General features: G+C 43.9%; 1 protein-coding gene across 6 annotated transcripts; it reads right to left on the bottom strand.

The window, feature by feature from the left end:
• Window positions 1-80: 80 nt before the first annotated feature.
• Window positions 81-13,994, bottom strand: CCDC78 (coiled-coil domain containing 78). 6 transcript variants are annotated; one of them, XR_012484450.1, is made up of 14 exons: window positions 13,863-13,994; window positions 12,315-12,445; window positions 11,622-11,714; window positions 11,039-11,218; window positions 9,284-9,334; window positions 8,402-8,490; window positions 7,439-7,517; window positions 6,849-6,974; window positions 6,315-6,529; window positions 5,776-5,950; window positions 4,869-4,980; window positions 3,121-3,181; window positions 1,106-1,206; window positions 81-529 (listed from the first exon to the last, which is right to left on the bottom strand). XR_012484450.1 is itself a non-coding variant. In XM_074279755.1 (14 exons), the coding sequence occupies exons 2-14, from the start codon at window positions 12,381-12,383 to the stop codon at window positions 466-468; spliced, it is 1,347 nt and encodes a 448-aa protein (XP_074135856.1). In that variant the 5' UTR covers window positions 12,384-12,445; window positions 13,863-13,994; the 3' UTR covers window positions 81-465. The 6 variants fall into 6 exon arrangements, 5 of the variants coding, with proteins under 5 accessions (XP_074135856.1, XP_074135857.1, XP_074135858.1 ...); XM_074279755.1 differs by having other exon boundaries at window positions 4,937-4,980; XM_074279756.1 differs by having other exon boundaries at window positions 4,937-4,980; window positions 11,628-11,714.

Here is a 13,994-nt window from a genome sequence, read left to right as displayed (position 1 = left end):
TTTTAATAACCTTTCTTAACAACTATTTTACTTTTTCCCCCCTCTACTTTTTTTCTACATCCCAGGTTGTTTGATTTCCTCTGTCTCTTTCCCTCAGCCTAAATTAAAGCATAGTTTAATGTGAGTGGGCTTCAGGACACAAGAGAATTCAGAGCACTCCAGGGTACAAGACCCCAAAGTTTGTTCCCAGGTTGCTCCTGGGACAGTGACAGTGATGGCCTAGTTCAAGGTCTAACACCACTATGGGAAGGCATGAGGCATTAACAGGAATGGTAGGCAGAGAATTCTGAGAAAATTGGCCACCTCCCACCTGCAGATTTAGTTTTATTCCCATCCCTAATGCTCCAGAAAACCATGTGGAGCTCCCTGCCCATAGTGCCTCCAGCTGTTTGTTAGGAATAGGCTGAGCAGGCACAGCTAGTGGTTGGTTGGTGCTTTTTTTTCTGAGATTTAAGGAAACTGGCTTCAGCTGTCTTCAGAGGATTCATTGCCCAGAAGCTTCCTCAGCCTTAATATCTCCTGCTTGTACCTATGGGTAGAATTAGGGAAGATAGTTTGGCTCTAGGTCAGATCTTTGTGTCTTTGAACCTCTTCTGGGGATCTCTGAGCCTTTATTCAAGGGACCATTTATGCTCAGTGCTTGACTAGGCCTCTGAACATTCCCAGCTTTCACTGTTCACTTTATCCTGGATGCCAGGATTAGCATCTATCCCAATGACATCATCCTAGTTAGGAGTTCCAGGTAACAGTACCCTCACCACTAGGTTACTCTTCATTTGCTTCTGCCAAGAGAGGGGAAGAGTAATAGGGGGAGAGAACAAAATCCCCAGGGAGGTCTGGTTCCTGGTCTTGATGGGGCCAGTATTAGGCTACTGTTATTTTTGAAAGAAAGGTCACTGCATTCTACTTATCTGGAAGAGAAGAGCTGTGAGTACATTGAACAACCTGAATAAAGGTCCCAGAGTAACAGCTACATTCTTGTGCCTCATCAAGTGGGATGGTACAGAGGGCTTTAGAGAGGTGAGATGGTGAAATCTGGGGTGAGTTGGGAGAGTGGCCCTGCAACCTCAGTATAGGGCTCCCCTGGAGCAGCTCCACAGCTCACCTGCCTAGATGTTTGTCCACGTATTCCTGCAGTTGTGAGAGTTGTTCTTCTGCCACCAAGGCCCGGCTCCACAATTGGCCCCGTTCCTTCTCTAGCTCACTCTTGAGTGTAAGAAGGAGAGAAAATGCTCAATCCCAAAAGATGGAAAAGATCTCAAAAGTCTAGTTCAAATTCTACAAGAAACTTGACAATTGACTTCAACTTGCTTGAATTCTTTTGAACTCACTACCTAAAGAGGTAGTCCATTCTGTATTTTAAGAGTTCTTATTAAGCCTTTGTTGCATTCAACTAGCTCTAGTTCCTCTCTGTAGGTATTAAGGAAAACAAGCCTTATCACTCATGCACATGATAGTCTTTCAGCTATTAAAAGCTAGTTGTAATATCCCCTGCTATTTTCTCATTTCCAAACTCTTTCAATTGCTTCAACTGATGTTTGGGTGTTTTTCTGACTTTTTAAGTTGAGCTCTCATTCTTTTGCTCTGATCTTATGCTTCTAGTCTTCATAGTTAAAATTTTATAAACTGGCTCCAACTTAATCTTTTTGTCATTTCATCTTGACTCCCTTTCATATACTTTGTATTCCAGCCAAATTAAACAACCTATTCCCTATTCTTGTCTTGCCCTCTCCCATCTCCAAGCTTTTTATAAACAATTCTAATAAAAATTATATCTATGCTTTCAAAATTTATCACCTTTAGTCCAGACTTTTGTGATAAAATGTCGAGTCAACTATTGGTACACATCCTAATTCCCACACTTTTCCTTCCCCCCAAAAAACCAAAACAAAACCCAAAGTCTAGCTATTGGCTTCAAACATCTTGAGAGCTAGAAAGAACTCTTTGAGGTTGGCATATGTAATCTGTTGAGTGGGTTTGAACTGATCCTGTCACCAACCTGTTTGTGCTGTGGGCATACCCCAGTTTTCTGTTGCCCTTTTCCAATAATAATAGCTAATGCTATTGGTGGACAGCTAGATGGCCCAGTAGATAAAAGTCTTGGGCCTAGTGTCAGGAAGACCTGAGTTCAAATCTGGCCTCAAGATGTCAGCTTTATGAACCATGGGCAAGTCATTTAATCTGTCTTAATCCACTGGGAAAGGAAATTGAAACCACTCCAGTATCCTTGCCAAGAAAATCCTATGGACAGCAGGACATGAATCAGGTGCAACTAAGGGGCTGAACAATGCTGTTGCTGGGGTCTTAGTTTTAAGGGAGAGCACTGTCACTTTCAGACTGGTACTTCTGCTACTTCAAGTATTGGCTCCCCCCCAAAAAAGACATGGATGGGCAGTCACAGAAGGCAGCAGTTTCTTCCCTTGCTTTTCCCTCTGCCCATCCCTTTCTTAGCAAATGATCTTGGCAGGGTAATGATTAGCTACTTAGAATTAAGTTTGAGATGATTTAGGTATTGGTCTCCCAAATCCCAATTAACAATCCCAAATATAATCTGGATCTTCACCTGTCTGAATGGTGCTTAGGAGAAAGATTAATTGGCTTGTTCTGTTCAACCTATTGAGCAAAACTAGAATCAATGGGAGGAAATTGGACACGGGTTTTGGCTCAATATAAGAATTTTCCAAAAAATGCCCAGAAATGGCCTGGTACTTTATGGTCTTCTCTTCATTGAAGGTGCTCAGTAGAAATGACATGGTTGCCTGTTAGGAGAGGGGATTCCTACTTTAAGCAGAAAATTAGATGGCTCATTTTCAGATTTTATGAAATTCATTTGGCTCTAGTCAAAACAGGACTACAGAATTAAATGTTGGTCTTGGGACAACAGAACTATTTCCCTGTCACATCTGTCATGTGTTCTGGAGATGAGGTGTAGGCCTAGCGTTTCTCCCTGAGAGGACGGAATCTCATCCATGATGAGAACCCCAGTCTTTCTATCCTTGAAGGAAGCAGCTTTGATTGAAACTCCAGCCCCTTCATCCCTTAGACTGACTAGATGTTGGGTGGTGAGGAGAGGAGATAACTGGATCAGCCTTAGGGTCTTCTCTCTGAAACAAATACTACCTGAGTGTTTTGGGTGAACTCTTGAAGCTGCTTCTGGATGTTGGTGAAGACCACTTCATCCCTAAGAGAGAGGAAAGGAGCATGTATGGAGGATGCAATGATACAAGTAGGTCTCTGATCTTATAAGGCAGGCAACGGGACTCTCCAGCCACTTGGAGATTAAGCTCTAGTAGCCCCCATCCCTAGCTCATTGACCCCTTATTTGAAAGGTTTGCTATATATTAGGCTTCTGCTCTGGTAGAGTAAGAACTTGGCACCCTTGGGCCTCATTTGATTTGAGCATTTTTGCCACAGTACTATGGAAACTCTCAACTCTGCTTCTTACAGACTCCAAGCTTTACCTCAGTTCTTCTATAAAATGGGAATATATAACCTTGTTGTGGAGATCATATGAGAAAATGTGACGTGCTTTCTATATTATCAAAATGTCAGTTTGTGAGTGTTGTAAGTCTCCTCCTGAGGCTACATGTTAAGTGATGCGAATGATTCAAATGAAAAGACATTGGTGTAAAACCGTAGAGAATACAGAACATTACTGACTGTAGGCAGCATGTATTAATGGAACAAGGATCCAGAGCATCATATGTCTCTTGAACTTTGCTCAGACCACATTTGTTTCAGACACACTGTGTGTGTCTGGCTTTGAATGCCATGTTTGACAAACGAATGGGGAGAGTGTAGGAAGTGGAATCAAGAGAACTGAATTTGAATCTTGCTTCCCATACTAGCTGTATGACCATGATGAATCTCTTAGCCCCTCTTCCTCATCTACAAGATGAAGACAAGATTTGCTTTGCCGTCTCATAGGACTGGTGTGAAGAAAGTGGTTTTCAATCTAAAAGTGCTATGTGAAATACAATATAATTTTGTAGTTATAGAAACATAGGAACAAATGTAACAGTGGTTGTAGGAATTTTAGATTTTTAATCCTATTGGAAGAATTTCCTAGAAATTTAAACTGTCCTACAAAGGAATCGACTTCACTGAAATGTAATGAACTTATAGTCACTGGAGATGTTTAAGCTGGAAGCTAAATGACCATTTGTCAGCGATATTGTAGAAAAGAGGTCCATGTTTCAGGAACACTTGGATAAGATTACATTTGTGGGCTCTTCCTTTAAAAGTCTGTTCTGTAGGCCTCCAAGCCTTGTTGCTACAGCATAGGTGCTCCCTGGTGGTCAGGGGAATGCCTGCAGGGAGCTAGCGTTGAGAAAAGCCCTGCTTTGACTTCCCGAAGTAACAAGCCACCCTAAGCTGCTGGTGTATGATTATGTGTGTCCCATCCATACAGCATCGCAGACAGGATACTGCACTCAGAAAGAGTTTAATATATCCTTGTTGAATGAGTAAATAAGTGATTATAACCCTCTTAGCTCATTGAAATCCCTGAATGAGCAGGAGCAGGGCAAATACTATTTTCACCTGATAAGGAATTTCAAATTCAGAAAACTGTTCATAACCCATCAGACATCCAATAGCCATGCTGCAGCTGCCTCACAGAACCCAGGTACCTGACTGAGCCCTGAGGGTTTTCTGGGTTTGCCTGTGGTCCCCCAAGCTGGGGCATAGTTAGAAAGGGAGAAGAGGTGGAATCTTTGAAGAATGAGATCAGGAAGAGAGTGGTCTATCTCTTGTTCTATTCCCTCTCTTCTCCCATCCCCTTATTGCCTCCTTTCCTCTCATGTTTATGGTCAGCACCTAACTCTTGGAGGTTTTGCCCCACAGAAGGATATTGTTATCACTCCTACTCATCTCTACCACCGATTCTGTTTGGGGCTGTAGAGCATTTCTAATCCCAGACAGGAGGGGCACTCGCCGTGGCAAAGACGCGCCCACATTAGAGGCTTTGTTGGATCCAATCTGTGGGAAAGGAACACAAAAGTTGACGATTTTAGCACCTCTTCTTTCTGTTCCTTTCAGTGCCACTCTGATACAGGTCTGACCCATTCAGTTGTGCATGACATTTTTGACATTGTCATTTTGCAGGATAGCCCTTGGTGATAACCTCAGAAAACTAGATACATCCCCCAAAGATGTTTGACTATCTTGCTCTCTGGAGTTGGTGTCTAGGTTTCAGCCTTGACTCTGCCTCTTGCTACCTTTGTCACCTTGAGTGACTTGTTTTTGTCATATGTAAAATAAAAGGACTGGACTGGCAGTTCCTAAGGTCCAACTATAAACTTCCAACTATAAATCTATGAGTATGACTCCTTTCCTTAGGGGATAAAAGCAAGAAGGAAAAACTTTCCATTTTGCTTTTGTGGGGGGTGGAGTTGAAACTATAAGTCAAAGTATTTGGATTTTCCATGTATTATAAGATATCAGGGTTGGAAAGAATCTTATAGTGCTAGTTTCACCCATATTTTGAGCAGGAATTTCTCCTAAAATATTTCCAAACAAAAAAATCTGTCTAGATAGTTCTACTGGCTAGTTTTTCCTTTGGTGAAGTAAAAATCTTTCAGCATCTTCTATCTTTGTTCCAGCTCTGATATTGTATGATTCTATGACAAATTGGCTAAATAAGATTATATTGGACACCCAGGGACATTAGTCTCTATTTGATACCTTGTTGTGTAATTGTGGGTAAATCAGTTCTACAGCTTTTTTGAGGTATCATGTAGATTCAGTTGAGATCAAGGTGGATTAGTGCTTTACCTTGGCCTGCAGTTGCTGAATTTGAATTTCCAGTTGAGCTTTGTCTTCACGAAGCTTCTTGAGCCCTTGAGTTAGACTGGACTGAAGAGCAACCTCCTTGATAGTGAAGTGTCCTTCCGGAGGACCAGGTTCCATGTTGGGATCATCCTGAGCCGCCTTCTGTTCCCGCTGGACCCTAAACCAGGCTTGCTCTATCACCCATTGCATTGATTGTTGCCCACAGAACCCCAGAAGGATTGAGAGGTGGCCCTGTTTGGATTTGGTAGTTATCCAACTCCAGTTTATCTCAGTGAATTCTCTGTACAATTAACTCTTCATGAAGGCTGTGTTTTCAAGGAGCTCCCCACCCTTCAACCCTCCTCCAACAAAGGGACTAAAATGGACTTGCCCATATTTTCCTCTCTTGAGAGAAAAGAAACAGACGAGGCTTTTGATCTGGTACTCTGCCCTGTGTAAGTGGCATTAGGGACAGAGAGCTGGGAGAGGGTGGGCTCTGGGGGCTCTGGGCCCACGTGGGGGAAGGTGTTAGAAGACCGCACCTGAAGGCACTGAGCAGGACCTCATGACTCTGCATCAGGCTCTCCATCCTCTTCTTGTAGCTCCGGGCAACCGTGGCCAGCTGGTGCTCCCGACTTCGGTGGGAGGCCTGCATGTCATTGAGCATTCCATCCACCAGCTTCTTCATTGCCCCTGGCTCGGCAGCATCTGTCTGTGGAGGCCCTTGCTGGCTCTGGGTAGTGCTGTCTATGTAAGACTGTCCGTGGCCCCCAGAAAAATGGATACCATGAGTAGTCAGACAAGCCATGGAAGCCCAAGGAGCAGTGGGGAATGGTTGAACAAGGGGTTCTGAGGGGCTTCTGAGACTGCCTGAGGCAGAGCTCTCTTACAAGCAATTTTCACTTAAGAAAAATCATCTTGAAGGTGTGGCTGGAGCTCACCTGTAATACCCACTTGGACCTGCCATGAACTTTACTAGATAATTCTCCAAAACCTAGCCTCAAACCCCTCCAACTGTTCCTTGATGGCAAGAATCCAGGACCTCCAGAGCCCACCTCACCCTTCCTGGTTCTTACAGCCATCTTCTTCACGTAGTGCAGAAGCCTGGTGCGATACTCGTCATTCATCATCTTCAGCTGTTGCTGCAATCTGGAATTCTCCTTTTCTACTTCTTGAAGCTGCTTCTGGGAAGTGGACAGTGCCTGCAGGAGGCAGAGCAGGATGCGTCAGAGGCACATGCTTGGGCAAGACTCGGTGCTTGCCTCCACCCCTTAGCTGTGGGGTTTCCTGGGCCATAAGCTCAAACTAGTTGCCATATTTTAAAAAATATATATTTAAGACACTGGTTTTCAGAACCTGGAGAAATTTCTAGGGTTAATGGCCAGCATAGTCATGATGCTTAAAGCCACAATTGCCTGTTCAGGCCCCATGGAATCCCCACTCTTGGTGATAGACCAGAGCTGCTTGTTGCCCAGTCATCCTGTGCAGAACTTGGAATCAAGATCTGGGTCTGTGTGACCATGGGCAAACTCAGTTACCTCCCTGGCCTGCAGTTCTTCATTTGTAAAATAGGGATTTTAAAAAAATCCCTAAGGCCTCTCATCTCTAAATGTTCTCTTATCCATCCTAGGAAGGATTCCAAGTTAAAAAGTAATTGTTGGCTCACCATTGCCTGTTCATCTATTTTGTGCTGTGTGTCACGGATCTCCTGTTTGGCATCCTGAAGTTCTTTTCCCAGCATTGCCCTAAAGACATAGGAGGGGCAAACATGGCTCTTGGAAGGGGTAGGGACTCCCATATGCTAACCATCATCCCCCAAAAACACAGTCCATGGGACCAGCCAGAATCATCCCAGAATCTGAGAGGAAGTGGGGAGCAAGGACTGAGAGACGGTTTGGGGAAAACTGTTCATTTCTCTGATGATTAAATAAGGGACCTTTCTGCACTCAGGTATGGCCCAGGATGTTGCTCCTTTCTCCTTTCTCCCTACCAATGGCCGGGTCGCAGCAGATAGGGTGAGGTGGTGAGAGAGTGACCCACTCATGCAACTTTTCATCCTCTGAAACTCCTCCTCCTCCTCCTGACCCTCTAGTGCTAGGGCTAATGAGGGAAGCAGAACCTGGCAGCTTGACTTGGCCCTGGCATCGATGGTAGCCTACTGCCAGAATGGAAGTGATTCTGGTACCATGGGTCTTTGGGTAGGGGTCTGGCTCCCACCTTTCCCTCCTTTAGCTTCTTGATATTTTGTACCTACATTGCCTCTTGGGGGAATGTGTGGATGTAACAAAAGGCAGTATGGTAGTGGTATAAAAAAAGTCTGTGACAAGAATAAGAAAACCTGTTTTCTAGCTTCAGTTCTAGGACTAACTCAATGTGTAATTTTACACAAATTATCTTTTCTCTGGGTCTCACTTCAAGGTCCATTTTCTAGTTTGGATATTGAATGTTTTAAGGTTCTTTCCAGTTCTAATAATCTATGTGTTGGGATTTTAAGTTCTATAAAAAGTCTACTACTCTGCAGACTAATGAAGTAGAATCATTTTAAATTTCCTTTCAAAATAATTTCTTTCATATTGGAACTCAAAGGCTAGCCCCCATCCTCCGAGTCTCTGCTACTCTGACCACTTACACTCTTTCCTCCAGTTTCTCCTGATGAGTTTTCTGCAGGAGCTTCATTTTTTCCATCTCTTCCCGAATGGATTCTTGACTGGCTAGCAGCTGTGGCCATCCCCAGGAAGAAAGATACAAATGGTAAGGACTGGAGCAAATAGTTCTTGCTCCCAATCACTGTATACCACTTTGCTTCTACTTATAGATTCATTTATACATGATGGCACATCCAAAGTTGGCATAGACTGGTTGAAAGCTGTCACAAATCAGATTCAGGTTGCATGCTGGAAGTGGGAATCTTATAGCTAGGCCCTATTTGGCATAGTATAGGCCACACACCCAGACCTATGTTCTTCTAGTCCAATTTTCAGAGCCCTGAAGACTGGACCAGAAACTACTGGGACATTCTGAGTATTTGGAAACATAGAGACTCGGGCCCACCCAAGTAGTAGGGTATGCTCTCTCAAACTCACCTCTCTTTTGGGATCTGCTCCTGGAAAAACCCTACCATTTGATCTGTTGGGAACAAAGATTCCCTAGATATAGAGGATTTGGAACTCATTCAAATGTTCTTGATCATCTCCTTGATCATCACTGTGATCTTTCCTAGGGATAGGAATACCATTTTTTCTAGTAAGATAAAAGGAAAAGGTATTGTCCCAAAGGCCCAGGCCAACTTGATTGTACCTTTTTGGGAAAGAACATAGAGGTGGGAAGGATATTCTTTTAAAGAAAAAAATTAGGGAGTTAAACAACCTTTCTCTCTTTTCTTACTATTCTAATCACGTGAGTATTTTATACATTTGAAATTTGACATTGTCTTTGTGAACCAAGAAGCTCAGATTTTTAACTTGTCTTCCCCAAAAGGAAATGGAAGACGACTTGGGCCTGTAATACTTACCTTCTTTTCCATTTTCTTCTGTTCCTGTTCAGAGGCAATGATGTCTTCTGTCTGAGGATAGTGGGAAGGGGAAATGAGAGATGTCTAGGACTGGTGAAACAGCTGCTTCCATGGTCTTAACTACTGATCTATGTTCTTGTCTTCCCAAACCCCGGTTCAAAATCCTCCTTCAGGAAGCTGCTCCAGATTAAATTTTAGCCCACTTTCTTACTTTACATGTCTTTTTTTTTTTTTTTAGGAAACTTATAGTTCATTTGCCCAAAGACATTGTCAAATATTATAGTAAATTGTCAAATATTTGACAAATACATTGTCAAATATTATAGTAAATTTTCTTCTTCCTGCAATCCCCCAATCAAATAACTACTTGACTGAGAGTAGGGACAGTGACTTTTTTCCCTGAGGCAATTGAGGTTAAGTGACTTGCCCAGGGTCACACAACTAGGAAGTGCTAAGTGTCTGAAATCAGATTTGAACTCTGATCCTCCTGACTTCAGGGCTGATGCTCTACCTAGTTGCCCCTGGGGTAGTGACTTTTAAAGGTGTTAGGTGGTACAATCAATAGTGCTAGAAGACTTGAGTACAAATTCTACTTTAAGAAACTTCTATGACACAATGGACAAATCATTTAATCCCTTTCAACCTCAGTGTCCTCATGTATAAAAATGGGGATAATAATAGCTCAATATTCTCACATGGTTGTTTTAAGGATTAACTGAGATGGCACATTTAAAGCACCTTGCAAACCTTAAGTCATTATGCAAATTCTAGCTACTATTACTAGTCCCCCCACTTAATTCCCAGTGTCCTTCCTTGATTTAGGGATCTATCTTCAAGTATTTTTTCTTAGAAGGGTTTTGAGGTACTCAAAACAAATACTCTATTTGCTAGGATTGTGAATGCAGATGTTCTCTTAAAAACCTAGGCCAACTTAATTGCAATTTTTTTGAAAAAGGACATGTAGGTGGGAAGGATATTGGGTTAAAAAAAATTAGTAAGCTAAATCACATTTCTCTCCCTGCTCACCATCTCAATTATATGAGTTTTTAATATATTTGAAATCAGATTGTTTGTGTCTTTGTGATCAGGGGAGCTCAGATTATAGTGTTAGATCTGAAAGTGTCCTTAAGGTCTAATCTATCTTCTCAGTCTTCAGAAGAGGAAAATGAGATTCAGAGATGAGAAATGATCTGTTCAAGGTCATATAATTATTAAGTTGTAAAGATTAGAACTCAGGTCTCAAGATTTTTTTTCCACTTATCTCAAAGTACTTAGGCATTAGGTGGCAGAGTACTTATAGTCTGGGAGGCCTGAGTTAGAAAGCTGGTTCAGACATTATGATGACATATTATTTAAACATTTTCTCTCAGCTTTCTAAGATGTAAAATGGAAGTAACATCACTTACTTCACAGAATTAGGAAGTATGAAACTCTTTGTAAGCCTGAAAGTGAGATATACAGATTAGCTGTGTCGTTGTACATCATTATTGTTCTAGATATGACCCAGAAGAGATGAAAGGAAAGCAGGTGGAGAAGCTAAGGGTAGCATGCCTGTCAAGTGGGTCATCTCCTAGGAGTAGAGGTGGGGGAGAAGCAGCCATTACCCAGACCTCTCTGCTCCACAGCCTCCTCTGGCTCTCTGGGGACAGGACAGGACAGCTTGGAGGCAGTACCACAATGAGTTAGGCCCCACAGGGCTAGGCAGAACCCCACGGAGGAGGCCCAGCATTCCCATCTGACTTCTGGCATCCTCACCTCGGGTCCCCGAGTCTTGGCCAGGGTCCGGTAGTTGTTCTCAAGGCTGATGTAGGCATTTGACAGCTCCTGACGCTTGTCTTGCAGTTTCTTCAGCTGTTCTGCCAGCCCTGCCCGCTCGTGGCCAGCTTTCTCCCCAGTCAGTTCCAGCTCTAGGACTCTGCTCTCCAGTGTTAGAATCTGAGGAAGAGCAGGGCCACCATGGAGGCAGCAGTGACCCTGCTGCTCCTCTGCCTTCATCTGCAACCCCCTCTCATCCTTTTCCCAACCCAAATGCTCAAAATCACCCAGGAAGCTGACTGGCAGATTGGGGGCTAGTGGCAGTTCCATGGAAGAAGGTCAGCCTGGGAGTTAGGAGAGCTTGTTTACCCTCGTGACATTATTTTCTCATCTGTAAATTGGGGAACTGGAAGAATTATCTCGGTGGGGATGAGGATTAGAATAGGATGAGTTAAGCTCCCCCCCCCCTGCCATTTTACTGGCCGGGGTCTCTGTGTCAGCTCCTTATTGGCAGTCCAAGAGAAGAATGGGGAAAGAGATATGATGAAGAGACAAGCAGATACACACAAATAGGCACACACACAGGCACCTCACACTTCAGCTCAAAGCTCTCCGTCTCATATTGCTCCCTCAAGCGATTGGTCTCAATTTGGAGGTCCACGAGCTCCTTATAAATCTGGTGGTGAAGAAGGTGGGTTGTAAGACTACTTGAGTCCTGAGTTTCTTGGGAAAAGATGATTTGTGTGGCTTCTCATACTTTTTGGGAAATGGGGGCCCTCTGGCTCCTGTGTGCCCAGTTCTGTGCTGCATATTCATGGGGACACTTAGACTCTGTTCTTGGGCAACTCCAATTCTGGAGAGGCCCTTGTCTTTGGGGAGCTAGGAGCTTAGAGGAAGAGACAAAATTCACTATATGTACGGTGAGTATACAGCAAGAGCCAAATGAGCGCCATTACATAGATGTGATTTAGGAGCTCAGAGGAGAGGGAGGTCAGGCCTTAAAGAATGAGGGCTGAATAAAGAAGAGAACAGGCATTCAATCAGGGGAAATGATGTGAACCAGGGCAGTGAGGTAGGGGTGTGCGAGTGAAAGGATATTAAGGAGGCAGGTTGTAGCAGGAGGTGTGAGTGAGGGAGGCTGTAGAGGACCTTGGATAGCCAACCAAGGGCCTGAACTTTTTCCTGTTGGGGTCTTGCAATGGGGAGTACACCCACATTGGGACCTGGCTTCTCTTGGGCTCTGTACCATGCCCTCCCTGAGCCCTGCAAGGATCACCTGTAGCTTCTGTTCTTCCCTCAGCCCCAGCTGGGGGGAGAGGTTGGTCCTGGAGCTGGTCATCTGCATGATAGTCCCATGGAGCTCCCCAGCCTTCCTGGCAGCTGGTGGCTCAGTGGCAGCAGCTGGATCTGGGCCAGCGGGGAGAAGGGGGATTGGTGCCTTTAGATGGTCTCTCTCTCCCCTTCTCCCACCTACCCCCTTCTCCACCCCTTTCTGGCGGACCAGACACTGGGGACTGTTTGCCAGTCTACCTCTTCAGCCAGAACAGAGGTGTCTGAGACAAGGCCTGTGGCTGTCTGCCGAGGCAACATTCTCAGAAATAGGTGAAAATGTCATTGGAAATATTTAGCAAAATAAATAATACAAGAAAACAGAATCTGTTAATCTTTGTAAAACTAAGTCAATATGGGCCCCATACTGGGTTCTTATGTATGGTTTAGGGGCTCCTCCTTACTATATGTGTTCAAGAGCACTTTGCTTAGGTTTTTAAAAAAGGAAAGATGCGTTTCCTGGGAATTAGGGACTGTATTTACTTCCAGTTGTGCTACTAACTAGCAAGTCCCCTCCCTTCCCTGGACTATTTTCTTCTTTGAAAAGAGAAGCTGAACAAGATGCTTTCTGTGATTCTTCCTGATGCCGACTTCTGATATCCTACAATTTTAGGCAGAAGAAAAGAGCTAGGACATTATTCATTTGTGTCATCTCTGCTAAACTCTCAATTCCCCAAATTCTTTCATTCTTTTATCTAACCCCCCCCATTCCCTTCCATTTCCTTTCATTAAAGGGACATTAAATGCTGGTGGAATTCAGTAAAAGCCAATGAATATCCTCCAGCCCACTATTATAGGTATAGGAAAAAGGTCTGGAGAACTGAAAAATATGAGGTCATCCCCAAATCTTATTTTAGCCATAGCAATACTCTCTCTTCAAACTTTCCCTAGAGCTGGTCATACAGGAGCTGAATAGACACCTTCTTCTCTTCTGGCCTTCCTTAGACCACCCTGTAAAGGGTCCACAGGGTAGGATTCCTGGGAACAAAAACCCTAAAGGCCATACCCAGCCTGGAAAATCATAGATTTTCTCTAAGCCTGCTTCCCATGCTTTATGTGTCTGTCTATTCAATCTGAGTTCTAATGACTTTATGCTCCTCTGCCTTAACCAATCATCTAATCAAATGATAATGATCACACTGTTTTTCTTTGCAGCCTCATCCCTCAGTACCTTCAGGCTCTTGATTCACAATCACAAAGTACCAGGAGAGAAATTAGAGATCATCAAATTCACAAGTTCCTCCCTCATTTTGCAGATTCAGAAACGACTCCCCCAAAAGTTGGGATATCAACAGTCACACAGCAACAGGAATCGGAACCCAGGGCTTGTGGGTTGCAAGTCCAACACTCCATCACCTCTGTGAATTGGAGCAGGAGGGTCTCTCCTGTCCCTCCTTAACTTCCAGGGTTAGTGTGGGAGAGAAGGTTTGAAAGGAAGGGGGAGGGGTGGGAGCCCATCATCCAGACCCACCCCAAGAGATGGGAAGAGACTCACTCGCTTGCCTGCTAGCTGTTGTACTGTGGTGGTGGCCGGCCAGTCTCTGTGGTATGAAATATGGAAAACCCTAGATGGGTAGAGCTTGGTCTGAAGTAAATGTGTGGAAGGGAAGTCACTCCCCACTTAGTC

This window comes from Sminthopsis crassicaudata, chromosome 1 (assembly GCF_048593235.1).
Source record: "Sminthopsis crassicaudata isolate SCR6 chromosome 1, ASM4859323v1, whole genome shotgun sequence".
Classification (NCBI taxonomy): domain Eukaryota; kingdom Metazoa; phylum Chordata; class Mammalia; order Dasyuromorphia; family Dasyuridae; genus Sminthopsis; species Sminthopsis crassicaudata.
Note: the sequence above shows the minus strand (reverse complement) of the source record. Positions and strands in the feature narration are given on the sequence as shown.